We start from the raw sequence: 17476 nt of genomic DNA, 5'->3' as shown, positions 1-17476 counted from the left end.
AAATGTACGTGGTAGGCCAGGCTTGAGTTTATGAAGTCAATACAAGTTGTGAACGGGTAAGATGACCGTTTAAGGGCGTATTAGATGGTTCCACTGACCCAATTTGACTCCCGGTATTAGGGACCATGGCAAATATCTGGGCAATTTTTATTTCCGGGCGAAAAAAGGTTATAAAATTACAAAATTAAAGGCTATAATCCACGTTTTTGTGGAAATTTTGAGATGTCAGGGTCTGGTGACGAAAAGCCTTGAGACCCTAAGGGATACATTTCGGGGTCAGATAATGCCGTTTGAAACCATATATGATCATTATATGTTGTCATAAACGTCCGTTATAGGCTTGAGTTTACAAAATTGGTGCAAGTTGCGAACAGGTAAAATGACTATTTAAGGGGATATTGGATGGTTCCACCGACCTAATAGGACTTACGGAGGGTATTAAGGAACATGGTAAAAATCTCGGCAATTTTTATTTCTGGGCGAAAAAAGGTTAAAAAATTACAAAACTGAAGGTTATAATCTACGGTTTTTAAGGAAATTTTGAGGTTTTGGGGTCCGGAGGCGAAAAGTGGCAAATTTGAAGGCTATACTTCACCCAATTGTTTGAGTATAAGTTAGGTTCTGATCTTTGTCAGTTCAGGTCGAGTCCTCGGGTCGGGTAAGTTTTTGACAGGTTTAGGGTTTCAACACTTTTCGCCATCGGGCCCCGAAGCCTCAAAAATTTTGTAATTTTTTTTGACCTTTTTCGCTCGGAAATAAAAACTACCGAGATGTTTACCGTGGTCCCTAATACCCTACGAGAGTTTAATTGGATCGTGGAACCATCCAATTTGCCTTTAAATAGTCATTTTCCTCATTTTCGTACATGCCTCTTGTATGCGCATTACTGCCATCTCGCATTCTGTTCCACATTTGTGGATCTGGCTGGTGTTATTGTTTCTTTAACCCCTCGTCCAAACACTGGGTTGTCCCAAAATAATACATTAAGAAGTAAATACTGTTCTTAGAAATTAGGCAGAAAGATGAAGCTGAAGCAATTAGAGGGTCTCCTCGGAAATCTTGATCAGTTTACTTCTCCAAAGGTATAAATTTCTTTAAAACCCAACATACAAATTCTTCTCATTCCTCCCAAATTTTCTTAATTTTCAATAAATTATTGCACAACACTTTTCTTAATTCAGGTTTTTACATATGTTAATTAGTGTTGGATATTACTCCTTTGTTGCTGCAGATTGAACTTGAACAATACCCAACTGGCCCTCACATTGCTTCTCGAATGTTATACACTGTATGTTATAATCCCAATTAATTTCTTTATTAGTATAACTTTATTTTGTTGTTAATATCATTTGAAAGTTTTAATCTTTTTGTAATATGATCTATTTATTGGACCAATAATTGATGGGTATTTTTGTTTCTTGAATTGGGTAGGCAGAGAATTCATATGGAGATGTAAGTGATAAGGTGGTGGCTGATTTTGGTTGTGGGTGTGGCACATTAGGAATTGCTGCTGCCCTTTTGGGTGCAGAGTGAGTATTTCTAGCATTTCTGTGAGCATGATTGCTTGATTTGATGTTTAATGTCCTTTGTCCGAAAATCGAGCTTTTATCATATGACTGAATGTGGGAAGTATTTCAGTCATGTTTGTTTGAATGTTTGTTTGTTGTCTTCTATTTTCTTGGGCTGAAGTTGATTGCTATTAACAGTCATGTCATAGGTTTCGATGTGGACGCTGAATCCCTTGAAATTGCATACTTAAATGCAGAAGATCTAGAGGTATTATATATCTATATGTGTGTTGTAGTTTTGTCATTTTAATACATTATTCAATATGCTGATGCTACTGGCCTTTTGATGCTTGTTTATTGAAAATTTGAGGTTTAAGGAACTAGATGGGCATTACTTTTACTCCGTATCTATTACGAAATATTGAATAACCCCTGACAAACTGTGATTATAATTTGAAGAGTTGTTGACTACCTAAGGGCGTTCGTGGAGCTTGATGGATTTATTTGTATTACATTTGGAATCCCACTTACTTAGCTAGACTGAGTTAAAGCTAATAAAGGTCTTTCGTCTCAGTATATCAACATTGAGCTTTACATTTAGTTGATGCTGATCGCTTTCAATTATCAATTAAGCTTAAGTGGCCTAAACAAGGCAAATAATGTCCAATCTAATCTTTCCACCTGATGACAAGCAATGGCTTTTGCTTAGTGTTACTGGCTTCATTCATTTCTCCTAAATTCTCTTTATTAGAGCTGACTATCTTCTCCTTTGCTCTTGGTTGTAGGCTTGTAGCTTTTGTTGGCTTTCCTTGTTAGTTTTTAGTCTACTACTTTTTTCTCCCTAGGAAGGTGAAAGGGGTGGATGCTAAGTGGAAGAGGATAACATATAATCTGTAATTAGCAGAAATTTGATAGCAAAATTGTAACTAAATTGTTTTTTACCTGACCCAGCATCTATGCTGGTATATATTTGATAGATCTGTTTTTATGATTTAACCATATGTTTAATTGTATATATATGCAGTTGGATATAAATTTTGTCCAATGCGATATCCGGAACTTGGGATGCCGAGGTAATTTTCCCCTATACCTCTGTGATTTCTTCTCTAATGTAGTTTCAAGTTCATTTAAAAAAAAAAAAATTAAAAAAAAATTATTGCCTGAAATGTTAGGTGTATTCTACATATTGTTAAATTATGTTAGCAGATTATATGAATATGCTCCTTCAAGAAGTATTTATTTATTATAAAGCTTCAATCTTCAATGTTGTTTTGAAAGACATGAGGCACATCGAGTAGGCAAGGATCTTAGAGCCATAAGTTAAGAGGTTAAAGGTTTACTCCTTAGTTAAGGGTAAAGCAAACAATTAAACCATCAAAAATCTCATAGTAATGAACAATTAGCAACATAATGTGATATCATAGGAAGATAGAACATCAAAATTCCTGATTCAATGCTGATGCTCCTTGAGGCACCTTAGAGGCAGTCATGGCTTTCTTGCTTTAGATTTTATGTTCCAGTGCCTCAGGCATGGTTTATATGCACTGGTTTCAGTAATTATTTGCTTATTCATAATGTAGAATAGAAAGGTTGTCATTTATGCACTTCTATGCTTTCTTTAAAACAAGGTCTTTATAATAATTAAAGTCTAATGCAATCCTGCTATGCTGACCTTTTCTGATCCATGGACGGTGATCCTGAAGTTCTAATATTGGTGGTGGGCAGAAGGTGGGAACAAGAAATGGTTGAATCTTGATTCTTCAGAATTTAGAAAGTTTTTTATGTTAGAAGTTTGTCAGGAGGTCCACCACTTTGAATCTTATTGATGAGCCTTACAAACTCTGAAGCGCTATGCTCATTGGCCATTGTTGATCATTTTGTCTATTTTGAATTTCTTAGATGAGATAATGTGTAAAATAAGACTTCAAGGAGGTATTTACTTAGTTGCAAACAGAAAGGGCACAAATATAACACATGCTGTCTTTATATTCTTTGATAACTTGTCAATCTTAACTACATCTACCGAATTCAGGGAACCTATTACATTATTTCCTCTTAATACAATTAAAGTTAAAAGGATTTATTTGTTTTATACATGTGACCTATAATTTATTTTGAGGGGCATCTGCAGAATTCAGTTAATTTTCTTCTGACATTATGCTAGTGTTGTCTTTTTGTCAGCACTTAGTTACATATTGTATTTTTTTTCGTTATAACATCAAAACAGACAGTTAGATTTCATGTTCTGAAACAATATTAGTGAATTATTTTAGGGAAAACCATTGATACAGTTGTGATGAATCCTCCTTTTGGAACCCGCAATAAGGGAGCTGACATGGACTTTCTGTCTGTAGCTTTGAAGGTACTGTATTGCAGCTAGCTCGATATATTTTCAAATGGTGCACTTCTTTGTGATTTGCTGATTTTTACTTCTTGAAACTTGTTTCTCAGGTTGCTTCTCAAGCAGTATATTCTTTGCATAAAACAACAACAAGAGATGTGAGTCTTTTAAATTGAAACTGTCACCCAATTATGTGATAATTAACAAGTTTAATCTAATCTCTACGTGTAAGGAATTGGGTTTAGTAGTAACTTGTTGGAAGTTATAGTTAAGGGTTGTTTTGGCCCTCTGGTTTATCTAATGAGCTCATGAGCTGTTTCCTTGTTGATCTTTCTTGTAGATATGATATCCCTGAGTTAGTTTGTGACTTGTAACATTTACATGATTCTGTTAAGTTCTGTGTACATTTAACAATTTTAGTAGGTTGAGTTCAGAGCCTATGCTATGAATCACTATTGTATTCTTAATCTTTGTTTTCTTTATATCTTTCTTTGGTTGTGCCAATGTTCAGCATGTGGGAAAGACAGCCTTGCGAGACTATAATGCTAAAAGTGCTGAGGTATTGTGTGAGGTTAGTACGACTAATTTTCCTCTGTAGAGAGCAAATATAATGGTCTCCTGCAGGATATAGCAGTTTTATTCTTTTTTTTTTTCCTCTTTTTTATTTTTTCCCAGCTTCGATATGATGTCCCACAACTGTACAAGTTCCATAAGAAAAAAGAGGTTGATATAGCAGTAGACCTCTGGCGATTTGTGCCCACACCAGCAGCTGGAACTGGTGTTTAACGTTGCAGATGGTCGTGATTTCTTCAAATCTTTCGCCAACAGAATTTGACATGAATCAGCGTTTCAGAAAATGCTCTCTTGTAGGAAGTAAAGAAGGGAATTTAGACTCTTCAAATGTCTAGTCAGGCAACTAGAAATTATACACATTATCCCCTGTAAAATACATGTTCTTTTTCCCTTAGTCTGACACAATTGAAAGCTACACAGGCTATTAATTCTTTCTCAGAGAATCCATGAAACTATTTTTCTTGTTACTTGAATACTACATAGTGCGGAGTACTGGTTGGGATTATTAGATGCTTACAGCACATGGATTATACACTGAATAATTTGTTGGCAACAACTTTTTCTTCTGTTATTTACGAAAATTCAATAGCATGTGACTGAACGCGAGAGAAAAGTTTGGTCACCGGCCTCACTGCTCATTAGCTTCAAATGAACTGATAGACAGCCATATGAAGCAAAATTTTGCATCAGATTGATTGTTTACAGAAGAAAACCAGAGTAATATTTTGCTAAATAATTGGATGATGTACAGAGCTGAATAGAGTAGCTGGAAATGTTGTACACACTGAGTAATCTATGTGAAAAATAAACATATACATAAAAGCCTCAAAAACACCTTTACAAAAAGGTTTTATGGTTTCCTCCCAACTTAAAATTACAATTGAAGATGCAGCCTCTTTCTGTCTCTACATCGACTTCTCTCCATACGACCATAATTGTTGGTACTTGAGCTATATATATGATGATTATAGAAGACAAAGGCAACAAAAGCAAACAAAAACTGCCTTTTAAAGATACAACAAACTCGAAAGAATTAGACTATCCTTTCTGAAATTATAAGTCCCACCAACCTGAACAGGTTATTTGGAAACTTTCTTCAGATGCTATGATATTATCTATTGAATACTAAACCTCAACTTCTGAAGCTTCAGTTTCTGTGTTAGGACTTTCAATTTGCTCACCAAGGGTGTATCGGGTAAACCTCCGAACTTTAATGTTCTCCCCGAGTGCAGCCACAGTTTGCTTCACAAGGTCCTTCACCAGGATACTGTCATCTTTGATGTAGGACTGCTCCAAAAGAGCGAGTTCTCCTAACCGCTTTGAAATCCTTCCTTCAACAATTTTCTCCCTGATATTCTCAGGCTTTGATAATATATCTTCTCTCTGCATCTCAATCTCCTTTTCCTTGCTCACTATACTTTCTGGTATATCCTCGACAGATACATACTCAACCCGTGGGCAAGCTGCAACTTGCATAGCCAAGTCATCCACCAATTCCTTGAACTTTTCACTTCTACCCACAAAGTCAGTTTCACAGTTAATTTCAAGAAGCACTCCTATGCGAGCGTCATGAACATAGGACCCAATTCTTCCCTCAGCTGCAAGCCGACTAGATTTCTTTTCAGCACTAGATAGGCCCTTCTTTCTAAGATACTCTTGAGCTTGCTCAAGGTCCCCTCCAGTCTCAGCAAGAGCCTTCTTGCAATCCATCATGCCTGCTCCAGTTTCATCTCGTAATTGTTTGACTAAGGCAGCTGAGACTGCTACTGTTGGTGCCCTGCATTATGCATTGAAGTAAATGAAATTGAGATTAGCATGTTACTTAAAGGACACATAAGAAGAGAACAACATATGTGATCACCATCGATCTGTCACCAATCTACAGAAGTTTAAATTCAAACTAAGTACAAGTTATACCAGAGGCGCTTATATATGACCTATTCTGTCAGTGTTATTTAGGAGGGTATTGCAGACGAGACTAAAGAATACATAAAGTGTTGCTTATTATGAATAAGTATATGGCCTAGGTGCTAAGCAAGGAGACTCAAAACCCTTAACTTCATTTAATGGTTGTAGTTTTAAGTTTGGGAGTATTATATCTGATGTGGAGATGCATACAGATTATAGATTACCGAGTAAATGAAGTTGAGACTGCTGTTTTACTGCTAGTAAAGTATGATACAGATAATTAAATTTTGTCCCTTTCACAACCTTAAGTTCTCAACCATGAAAACGAAAGAATAAGAGAATATATGCTGTGCCATGAAATTTATGTTAAACAAAAACATCAATAGCTGACTAGAAGCTAAAAAGCTTTCACTCCTTGATTAATTAGTGATCCCACATAATCTGTGAGTAATCAGACACTTGAAAACAATTGTTGGAATATAATGTCCATTTTGAATGCAAAAATTACTGATCCATGCCTGCAACAACGAGTGCAAGAGTATACACATGTATTTTTATTGTTTATGTATAGATTGCTAGAAATTTAAAATTCCAGACTTCAGTATCAACTCTTTTTTATTATTACACAATTCATAACAAGATCAGAAGCAATGCAGTAGACTTGAACCTTAAACTTCCAAAAATGTTATGATATATGCTCAATCTTTGCATGGGTGAATGAACGTATATCTGAATGTATCATTTATGAAGTACATCACTTTCAACACTTCATTAGTCTCATTAAAAATGTAAACCAGCAGATCAAGGGATATATTACTTCTTATAAAAGTCGTACACAGAAGTCTAAGCAGGGTGATAGACTAGTTATTTACCAGAAAAGCTCAAGTATCATAGAATGAGGCTAAAATACTGTAGTGTGTATTACTTACTGTATAACTTACCAAGGTTATTCGAATGATCGTAGGAAAGAACGAATTCTAATTTTGTAAATTTTAAAGGTATGAATAGACAGATAGCAGTCATAGCACACAACATAACATTTCAAATTTGCAACGTGAGGTCTGTGACAAGAGCCATTAAATAATATCTATGTTACTCTAAACCTTCATAGGTTATTAAGTATTACTGTACTAATGTCGGATACTCTACACTTAGACATGGGTATGACACAAAAACATGGAAAATATCCATAAAATGATCGTGTAGGCCCATGTCTGATACATACACATACCCGACATCTATGTCAGACACTTCTAATCAAGTCTAAAGTAAAATAGGATAATATTATTATATATTATATACTGTAACAAGAGCAAAATCATAATATAACTTACTTCTCAACTGGTTTTTCAATTTCAGCTGCAGCAGGCTTCTCTTGTTCTGGTGCAGAGGATGGTTTTGCTGCAGTTTGGGCAGCCACCTCAGCAGCAAAATCTTGGGATTTCTTCTCCAATCCTTCACCAAGGTTGTACCTCACAAACCTATTCACCTTAATGTTTTCTCCAATTGTTGCAATCGTCTGCTTCACCCAATCCTTAACAACCACTTTATCATCCTTGATGTATGGCTGCTCGAGCAAAGCCAAGTCTCCAAGCCTCTTATTAACCCGCCCTTCAACAATTTTTGACCTGATTTGCTCAGGTTTTGACAGCAAATCTTCCTTCTGCATTTCAATTTCTGTTTCTTTATTCACAATTTCTTTTGGAACATCATCAGTAGAAAGGTACTCCACTTGAGGGCATGCAGCCACTTGCATGGCTAGATCATCGACTAGCTCCCGAAAGATATCACCCCGAGAAACAAAATCTGTCTCACAATTCACCTCAATTAGAACACCGATTCTGCTATCATGAATGTAGGAACCTATTCTCCCTTCAGCAGTGGTTCTGCTAGCTTTTTTATCTGCACTGGCTAGTCCTTTCTTTCTGAGAAACTCTTGTGCTTTAACAATATCACCTCCAGTCTCAGATAATGCCTTTTTGCAATCCATCATCCCAGCTCCTGTTTCATCTCTTAACTGCTTAACAAGAGCAGGAGATATAGCAGCTGCACACATAAACAGAAAAGGATGCAGAAACTGTAAATATAAGGCAATGATTACCGCTTATGCATGATCCTATTTAAAGGAATCAGCCGAGCACATTAGTCTTTGACATGTAATTTTTCTGTGTAAAGGCCAAAAAGAACAAATAGTTCTATGCTTTCATTGAAAATAAAGCATGTCTTGTCTCTATGAAGAGAGCTTCAGCCTTTTTCCTGGGGTAGATTGGTTTCACAAACATCCAACAATTAATGCTTTGTAAGTTCTTTACCATTCATTCTTGTTATTGCAGTGGAATGTGGGGAAGGAAATCTAGAAGCATTTTAGACCAAAACAATGACTTTAGCTACCTAGACATTACAGACCACATGAAAAATTTATTATAAAAAAAAAAAAAAAAAAAGTTGACTTCAGCTATCCTAAAGGTTTGTCACAGTTTTACCTTCTAGACTAAACATGGCTTTTGCAGGGGGGTTCTTCACAACACCAGACAAGTTTCACATTAATCCAAATATTTGTCTGTGACAGGGAGAAAGTACACTTTGAAAACTTGGTAAAGTACATAATCCTTCAACCAGAACAAACCACACCTCACTTTATGCTGGTAGTACAAATATAAAATTGACCATAAATTTCTGAAAACTCGTTTTTGAGTTCAATTGGTTACATCAATCTCCACAGTGCTTACATATACACTTCAGAAAATCAGGGAATTTCACTCAACCAAAGGCTCCACAAAACTGTGATTAGAGATTTTAAAACGGAGAAAAACAAGATACAAATAATTTTGAAATAGAAATGCTGTTACTTAGAAGGCATCCTGAAAGCTTTAAAATGTTGTGATAATATGCACTAAGATATTTTTAGATCTAGCAAATTTTAATTTTAATTAGGAACTAACAGACGGGAATTTTAACCACCTTTGGAGGCGCTTCCCTGAGGGGAAGATCCATTTGGTCCACTTGAGTCATTGATACTCCCATTAGCCTCAGGAGAAGTCGTCTCAACACCGGCTGCATCAGTAGGGATTTCTACAGGAGCATCCTCTTTTGCACTAACATCCTCAGCTGGAGTTTCTACTACTTGGCTAAGAGGAGACACCTCACTTTTTGTCTCTCCATCTTCAGCCGATGGGGGAGAAGGTATTGGTGATGTTGCCTCATCTTCCGCACTTGAGGCACTAACACTCTGGTTGCTGTCAGGACTAGACGTCTCCACTATGGATTCATCAGTGGGAACCTCTACTTGCACGTCTTCTTTTGCACTTACAATCTCAGGTTGAGTTTCTGCCTCAACTTCCTGGACAACTGAAGAGGCATCACTTGTTGTCTGTTCATTGTCAGCCAAAGGGACAGCAGATATTGCTGCTGTCTCATCTTCTGCAACGGGAGCATCATCTTGACTCGTCATTGCAACTTCTTCACTGTTTGGATTCTCTGCTTCTTCCTCAATGGAGGGAGCAGCAGCCTCAACATTTTCTGATGTATCATCTACAGAACTAACTTCACTTGCATCCTTGCTTGAGGTTTCAGCAGATGCATCTTCCTCAGGTTTTTCTCTCTCATCTAAAAAGGCAGCAATATCCTTGTTTCTACGGAAAGCAACAACAAAGGGGTTTGTTGCTTCATGGACAACACCCTGATTCAACTTTGAATCGAGCTTGTTCACATCTTCTGCTGTCTTCATGGTTAATGTTACTATGCCTCTTGAAATACGTAACACACGGACTTTAACTTCTTGCCCAACCTCCAGCGATGTGTTCCCCATAACGTTCCCAAAACCATCATCTGGTTCCTCTGATGTCGGCAGAAATCCTTCCTCTCCCTCAGGAAGAGATATAAAAGCACCACTTCGTGCAAAATTTTTAACAGTGCCCACAAGATCTTGCCCCTGGACAAACTTGGTTTTCTTCACATCTTCTCTCTTTTGAGAACTTCTAGTGGAGCTCCTTCTAGGTGATCTATCCTTGTCACTGCTACCATCTTTCTTTTGCTGGGGCCTGCTGCTACTATCATCGTCACGCATTGAAAGAGATATCCTCCTTGTCTCAGTATTCACTTCTAATAGTCTCACTTTCACCTCTTGGCCTATAGAAACCACATCATTGACATCCTTTACAAAGCTAGCACTTAATTGGGAAACATGCACCAGACCATCTGTAAATGCTCCAAAATCAACAAAAGCACCAAATGGCTGTATTGACCTTACTTTTCCAGTAAATATTGCCCCAGCAACTAGGTCCTCATCCTTAACAGGTGGCATCTCACTCTTCCTGCCTTGTCTTCTCTTAACCTGAGCAGGAGCAGCACTTGTATCAGATTTAGCGGAGGGTTCCTCATTTGTCTGAACTTCTTCAGGTGGTCCAGCAGATGCTTCATCTGCCACTGATGAATCTTGTTCCTCTAACACAACATCTGTCCCTGTGGCTGATAATTTCTGAATTCTTGAACATCCATTTTTCAATTGTTGAAATACTGTGATGCTTTGTGGAAGGGCTATAGAATGTTTTTGGGAGGATATTAACGACCTTTTAAGGTTTCCAGAGTATCTGGAAAAACACCTGCTCTTCCTTGTCGTAAATGCATTTCCAGGAATAAATGAAATATTGCTTACTGAACAAGGAATTACAGGCGTCATTTAGGCTAGTGCATAAAGTTGTGGTCTCCTCTTTTTTGTTTTGCTGAAATTAGCAGATCATCTATGCACCTGAAAAACAATGATCAGAATCTTTAATCATCCAACATACTACGAACATTTCAACACTGATAAACATATCTAAGATGATGAAATATTGCTGGAATTCTATAATTAGATGAAAGTTGTATTTTATCAATGTCATGCCAATATCACTATACATTACACGTGCCTCATTCTTCACCTGGAAGCATAGAATGGATAGCAATAGCATACGATAATGATAAAACAGCCCACATAACGAAAATTGCTAACTTGCTAAGCATGCTTCCTGCGGTGTGGCATCTACATATAATATCATCTGGTCAATACCTTAATTAAACAATTACTAGAAACTCGACTAAACACTCATCTTCATGAAATCTGTGAAGCAAAGGTTTACATTGCGTCGAAGGTCTTCCAGGGAATCAAATGCACTCAGTTGTTTAAATACCAAGCATATGCTCTACTATTACCACCAAAAATACCATCATATGACTCCTAACATACAAGGTCCATAATCTAAAGCTCAAAACACAGCAAAAGTGAGGCTTGTTTAAATTATAAAATTGATATGTTAGCCAAACTAAACTAACCCCATTACTTTGGTCATGCTATATACTTTACAAATGCCAATTGCCACAAATTCCATTACATTTTCCAAGTCTACAAACTAACACAAATATAAGACCTTTCACACTAGGTATAACAGAAACACACCATAATTTCTCACAATTAATCAATAAACCGTTCAAAATTGATAATTCTACTACAATGCAGACTTTTATCAAAGGGGTAAATATAAATTAGAACAGAGAAATTAGCTTTTTGCATTGTACCTTGAAATATAAAACAAATAAATAAAAATCCAGACAGAAGCATTTGAATAAAGCTGAACTATGAACAATTTAAATTACAACTTAAATTAAATTACCAAATAAATTCTTAAATTTCATAATTAGTAGCTCAAACGCATGATTAATTAACTAATACAACAATTTCAGAAGAAAAAAAGCAAAACCCAGAATCAAGAACACAACATAAACCGATAATAATCAAAGAATCATTCAATATAAAACAAGAAAAAACAATTGAGAAGTAAACTGCATAAAATTAGTATTGCAAACTAAGAGAAAGCTCTTACCTTTCTAATTGTAATAAGAATAATCTCCAAACAAAAGGGGTGATAAAATTTGGAAATTAAAAATTGAAAGTCACAGAAAAAGTAGGATAAACCCAGAAATTAGAGAAGCTAAGAGTGTCAGTCTCTCTCTATTTCACTGTGTTTTTTGTGGAAGTGAGTAAGAAGAAGGAAATGAAAGGCAGGGCATTAGCTTCTTATCTTCATTTCTGAATATTGTGATAACTGTATGAATGCTTCCATACCAAATTTTTTTACACAATTTTTGAGCCCAATTAGGCAGTCCATGTATGTCAATAAAGGTTACTTGGCCATGATATCGGCCCAGTTCACGGCCGAATAAAATGGGTACTTCAATTGATCATCGTATTTGTATATGTACCGATGTACCCTTATGTGTATCAGGTAATTTGATTGACTGTGTTGTGGGTATTTGTTGGAATCACTTCAATAAATAAATTATTAATTCTGATCAAAGATTTGCATCGGCATATGTGCCCAGAGAAATGGAGCAAGTAATAAGATACAGAGGGCGTACAAGTTAAGAAACACACAACGCATGTGTGTGCAATATAAAATACTTATTAAGCTCTATTACTCCTCTGTCCCAATAAAATAACACACTACACTAATTTATTGGATTACACTAAGGGCCTATTTTCATTGACTGAACTCAGTTGAACTGAACTGAGCTGAGCTGAACTGAACTGAAATGAATATTTTATAAGAGAAGGAAATTAGGAACTGAACTGAACTGAACTGAGCTGAACTGAAAATAAACGTATGAGAACAGGCCCTATTTTTTTGGTTTATTAGAAAATTAATTAAACGGAGGGATTAATTGTTACTATGTGATCATCACAAGAACTGTCTCTAGTAGTTCAGGCCCCATGTCAAAAGTGGACCTTAGACCCTACTACTTCTTATTACATTCTTGGTGGCTTAAGTATTATTATCTCCTTGGGACCTTGGGCTCAATGGATCCAAATTTCTTTGTGAGTTCAAGTAATTATATACCCCTAGACCCAGGAGTATGTAACTCCGCCTACACCTCTTTCTAAACGGTGCGTTTAGCCCCATCTTCCATCTACCCCCGTTATCTACACCCACCAAAATTACATGCTTCATAAAATTAACGAGATCGCTCAATGATTTCTCCCCAAAACTACTCCAACTGCTCTACCTCAGCAACCCAATCAACGTAGAATCCGCGTGCTGGAGTACGTTGAATTCGCGTGCCCTTTTCTTCCGATGCCGGAGTACTTTGAATCCGCGTCGCCGACAATGGTCGAGAATTTGAGATGAATGTGTTGTCTCCTTCACTTAAAAGTCTGTAGTTAATGAATCATTTTAATGACAAATTCAATCAACCTCAAATACTCCCTCTGTTTCAATATGATAGTCCCATATAGAATCAATCATAGAAGATAAGAAAAGAAAAATATTTGGAATCTAACATTAAAGTCAAAAATAATTCATAGATTGCCTTATTTAAATTTTTTTTTATTTCTTTAGGAAACTGTCAACCATAATTGCATAATTCAAGGGAATAAATTCTATACTTAAAGTCATGTCATCAATGCATAATAAATTAATTTAACCAATCAGAATTTAATATGTATAAAATAGGAAATAAAACCTACTAGTTAAAAGTGGAATACATTCAATACGGGTAGATTTTTTTGAAACGCCCAAAATAGTATATGTGACTAACAAATTAAAACGGAGGGAGTATCATTTATCTTTCCCGTGAATATTTGTTCCTCTAAAATTTTATATCTCTAAGATAGTGAGATACTTTCTCTTTCTAATTTATTGGTTTCATAAGTATAGATGTATAGTTAACCTTAAGATTAATTCTATTGTAAATGTTCATTTTAGATGGACTTTTTGATCATATTTAGAAAGATTAATATTCAACTTATAGTAACTAAAATTAAAGACAAATTATCAATTTGATACATAAACTTGAAACATCAATTATCAATTATAATACGTATTTTGTTATTAATACTTTTACTCGGTGAATTTTGGACGGCAAATTTAATTTGTCGTAAATGTTCATTTTAGACGGACTTTATGTTCACTTTTAGAAAGATAAATATTCTACTTGTAGCAGCTAAAATTAAGGATAAATTATCAATTCGATTTATAAACTTGAATCATCGATTATAAATTACATTAATTATTTGGTTAGTTAAAACTATTATTCGGACATATGGCAAATTTAATTTATCGTAAATGTTCATTTTAGATGAAATTCATGTTCAATTATATGTTTATTTTAGATTGAACTTATGTTCATTTCTAAAATAAATAAGGAAAATGCTATACATAGCCCTTAGGGCTACATATAAGCACTAAAACACACTAGAAAATCGTATAAAGTTAAAAAAAAATATAAACAATAATTACAATAATTATATTAAGTAAAATTAAAGGCATATCAATTTGATTTATGATATTGAAAGATACATTATTATCAATTATTACTAGTATAACTTATTTCAGTAAATGATCATTTGAAATGACGTTCATTTATGGCCATATGTTTATAAATGTTCAATTAAATTGATACATGCTCATTTTCCTTACATTCAGGGGCGGAGCCAGAATTTTTAAGTTAGGGGGGCCGACGGTTGAATCAATATATAAATATCTAGCGTACAATTTTTTTTTTTCTAAATGTAATCTATGATTTTTCATATATAAAAAAAAGTCAATTATAGATTACATGTTAAAATTATTGCCAATCTATTTTCCTATGTATAAAACTGGTGTAACTTCACTTGTTGACTACGACCTTCACTTTAAAAATTAAGTTTTTTTTTTTCTAGACAAATTATTACTAAACAATTAGACAAAAGTAAAAATTTATAAAATAAAGGCTACAATTTTTATATATAAAAAATGTGTTACCCAATTGAATATAAGTAGAAGATTTAAAAATTGAAAAGATAAATCACTCATATAACAATTGAAGAAGTTTAGTATAGAATTCGGGGAAAAAAAAAGAGAGGAAAAAAAATTGAAAATCTAATGTTATACTAAGTGGGATCGAACCTCAGACCTAGGCAAGACATTGTAATCACACTTACCACTAAGCTACCAGAATTTCAGCAACATTTAAGTCAAATCTTTAGTATATATACTAAAAAGTTGCAGGGGCCAATTAATAAAAAATATGGGCTACAGGTTTGGGCTACAGGGGCCGGGCCTCTGCCAGCCCCCCCTTAGCTCCGCCCCTCTTACATTATTACATGTTTATTTTCATATTGGAAGATGTTCATTTGAAATTTAATACTTGTTCATTATCGAATTATCAAAGTAAAAGATGTTCATTTATAAAATATACAATATCTATACTTAAATCTAAACATGGTCATTAGTTTAACACTTATAATTATTTTTTATCACATTAAAGGTTATAATTTTAATACAAAATACATATTTGTTATTACACTGGATTATAATTATTAATAAAGTGATAAAAATAGTACTATGTTGTCATTCAAAAAAAAAAAAAAATTAGTACTATGTTCATTTAAATTGTTTAGCTATACGCATATGTTCATTTAGATATACCAATATGTTCATCTTCGTAAAATTTGTATCCCGTACCTCCGCCCCTGGGCTTATGACGACTCATTAAGTGAGCTCTCCTACTATAAATATAACCCCTCCATATTTGATATTGCACACTTCCATATAAAAAATTTACATTCCTAACAAGTTTCTCTTTCTAGTTGTTGTTTTCTGTAGTTTATAGTTTCGAAGTCTTCTTCTTCATTGAAACCTCTTCTCTCGCTCTTCTGTCGCTCTTCTCTCTACTCTCTAGAATTTAACAATAAAATGGCTTCATTGGCTTGGCCGATTCTCGAAACCATTGGATACGTCGCATTTCGTTTGTTATGCGTTCTTGCAACAGATCCATTGATTGTCACATTTTTTGTCAAGGGTTTGTTGATGTCGTGGTATGATTGCATTCTTGATTTCTTTCTTGGAGCTTTGGGATCTTTTTTTATTTAATTCTTGCACGCAATTTTCATAATGTAACCTAGTATATAGTTGTTACGTTATATGTGGTATGTTATGTTTATTTCATGCATAATGTAATATATGATTTTGTTTTATTTAATTAATGTTTTTATTTAATTTTGTTAGGTTGGATCTAGCATTATCGGGAAGTAGTGTTGAAAGTTACAATGGAATTGATGATGATGATGATGATGATGATGATGATGCGTTCGTTGGATGCGTTGCGTTTGGTTCAATATGCATTCATTCAACCGATTATTCATGGATCACATTTCTGGTCAAATCGTGGTATGTTTAATTATTTGAGCACTTTCTTGAATTCTTGATTTCAATAACCTAATTAGTTTAAGTTGATTATTCGTTGTATGTTTAATTTTGATCACCAAGTGTACTATTCATAATGTAATGGATCACATTTCTTGATTTCTTGCTCTAAATAACCTAAATTAATTATTACGTTATGTTTACTTCAATTCATGTAATCCATAAAAACATAACACGTTTGATGGTTTTATTACATTGTGTTTATAATGCATGTGTTATACATCACGTAATGTTTTAATTTAATTTTCTTAGGTTGTATCTAGTTTTACTACTTGCATTGTCGGGAAGTAGTCGTATTGGAAGTAAGGAGGAAGATTATTATGATGATGATGATGATGATGACCATGATGATGATGATGATGATGAAGGCGACAACTATAATCCTACATTTGTATGCCCAGTAATCAGTGTGATTGGTTTGGATGGAGAGCCGAGAGATATAGTTGGCCATATAGACCTCAGTGACTGTCCAAGTTGGAGTGTACTGGCTTATCGTATCAGGTGCATTTACTCTGACGATGGGCTATGATGAAACTGACACGGACGAAGTTAGCGTCGGAAACGCTTGGCCCTGCCGTTCTGTTAGATTCTTCAAAGTCTCAAGTGATGGTGTTACTCTACGACAATTTTGGTATCCATATGACAATTGGAATGTCGTGCGTAACGGAATGAATGAAATACATGTCGCTATAGGGAGTAGACCGTCGAGGATATTGGACGAGCAACTAAACATAGTGACATTTGTAGACATCCATCAAACAAATTCTTGGGAAGAGTATCTCACTGAAGTTCGAAAGGCTTTTCATAGGCGTCATGGGGGTGTGTATGATAATGTAGAGCGAATTACCGTGAACAACTGTTGGCCCGGGTCTACAGTTAGATTTTTTGGAGATCGGATGGAGGAGTATCACTACAATGATAGGATCAGC

The 17476-nt window shown here is 35.0% G+C and overlaps 2 protein-coding genes across 2 annotated transcripts; one reads left to right on the top strand and one right to left on the bottom strand.

Annotated features, from left to right (window-relative positions):
• The first annotated feature begins 944 nt into the window (after positions 1-944).
• LOC145611170 (uncharacterized) lies at positions 945-4889 on the top strand. The gene is made up of 9 exons (XM_081666449.1): positions 945-1082; positions 1232-1288; positions 1432-1529; positions 1707-1776; positions 2533-2581; positions 3782-3870; positions 3960-4007; positions 4361-4420; positions 4525-4889. Exons 1-9 carry the CDS (start codon positions 1023-1025, stop codon positions 4633-4635), a joined length of 642 nt encoding a protein of 213 aa, XP_081522575.1. The 5' UTR covers positions 945-1022; the 3' UTR covers positions 4636-4889.
• Positions 4890-5216: 327 nt separating this feature from the next.
• LOC145611169 (polyprotein of EF-Ts, chloroplastic-like) lies at positions 5217-12387 on the bottom strand. Its single transcript, XM_081666448.1, has 4 exons — positions 12189-12387; positions 9292-11077; positions 7665-8376; positions 5217-6199 (listed from the first exon to the last, which is right to left on the bottom strand). The coding sequence occupies exons 2-4, from the start codon at positions 11006-11008 to the stop codon at positions 5548-5550; spliced, it is 3081 nt and encodes a 1026-aa protein (XP_081522574.1). The 5' UTR covers positions 11009-11077; positions 12189-12387; the 3' UTR covers positions 5217-5547.
• Positions 12388-17476: the final 5089 nt, after the last annotated feature.

The sequence above is a fragment of the Chenopodium album genome, chromosome 24 (assembly GCF_948465745.1).
Source record: "Chenopodium album chromosome 24, dcCheAlbu1.1, whole genome shotgun sequence".
In the NCBI taxonomy this organism is placed as follows: domain Eukaryota; kingdom Viridiplantae; phylum Streptophyta; class Magnoliopsida; order Caryophyllales; family Amaranthaceae; genus Chenopodium; species Chenopodium album.
This window is presented reverse-complemented; position numbering and strand designations above follow the sequence as displayed.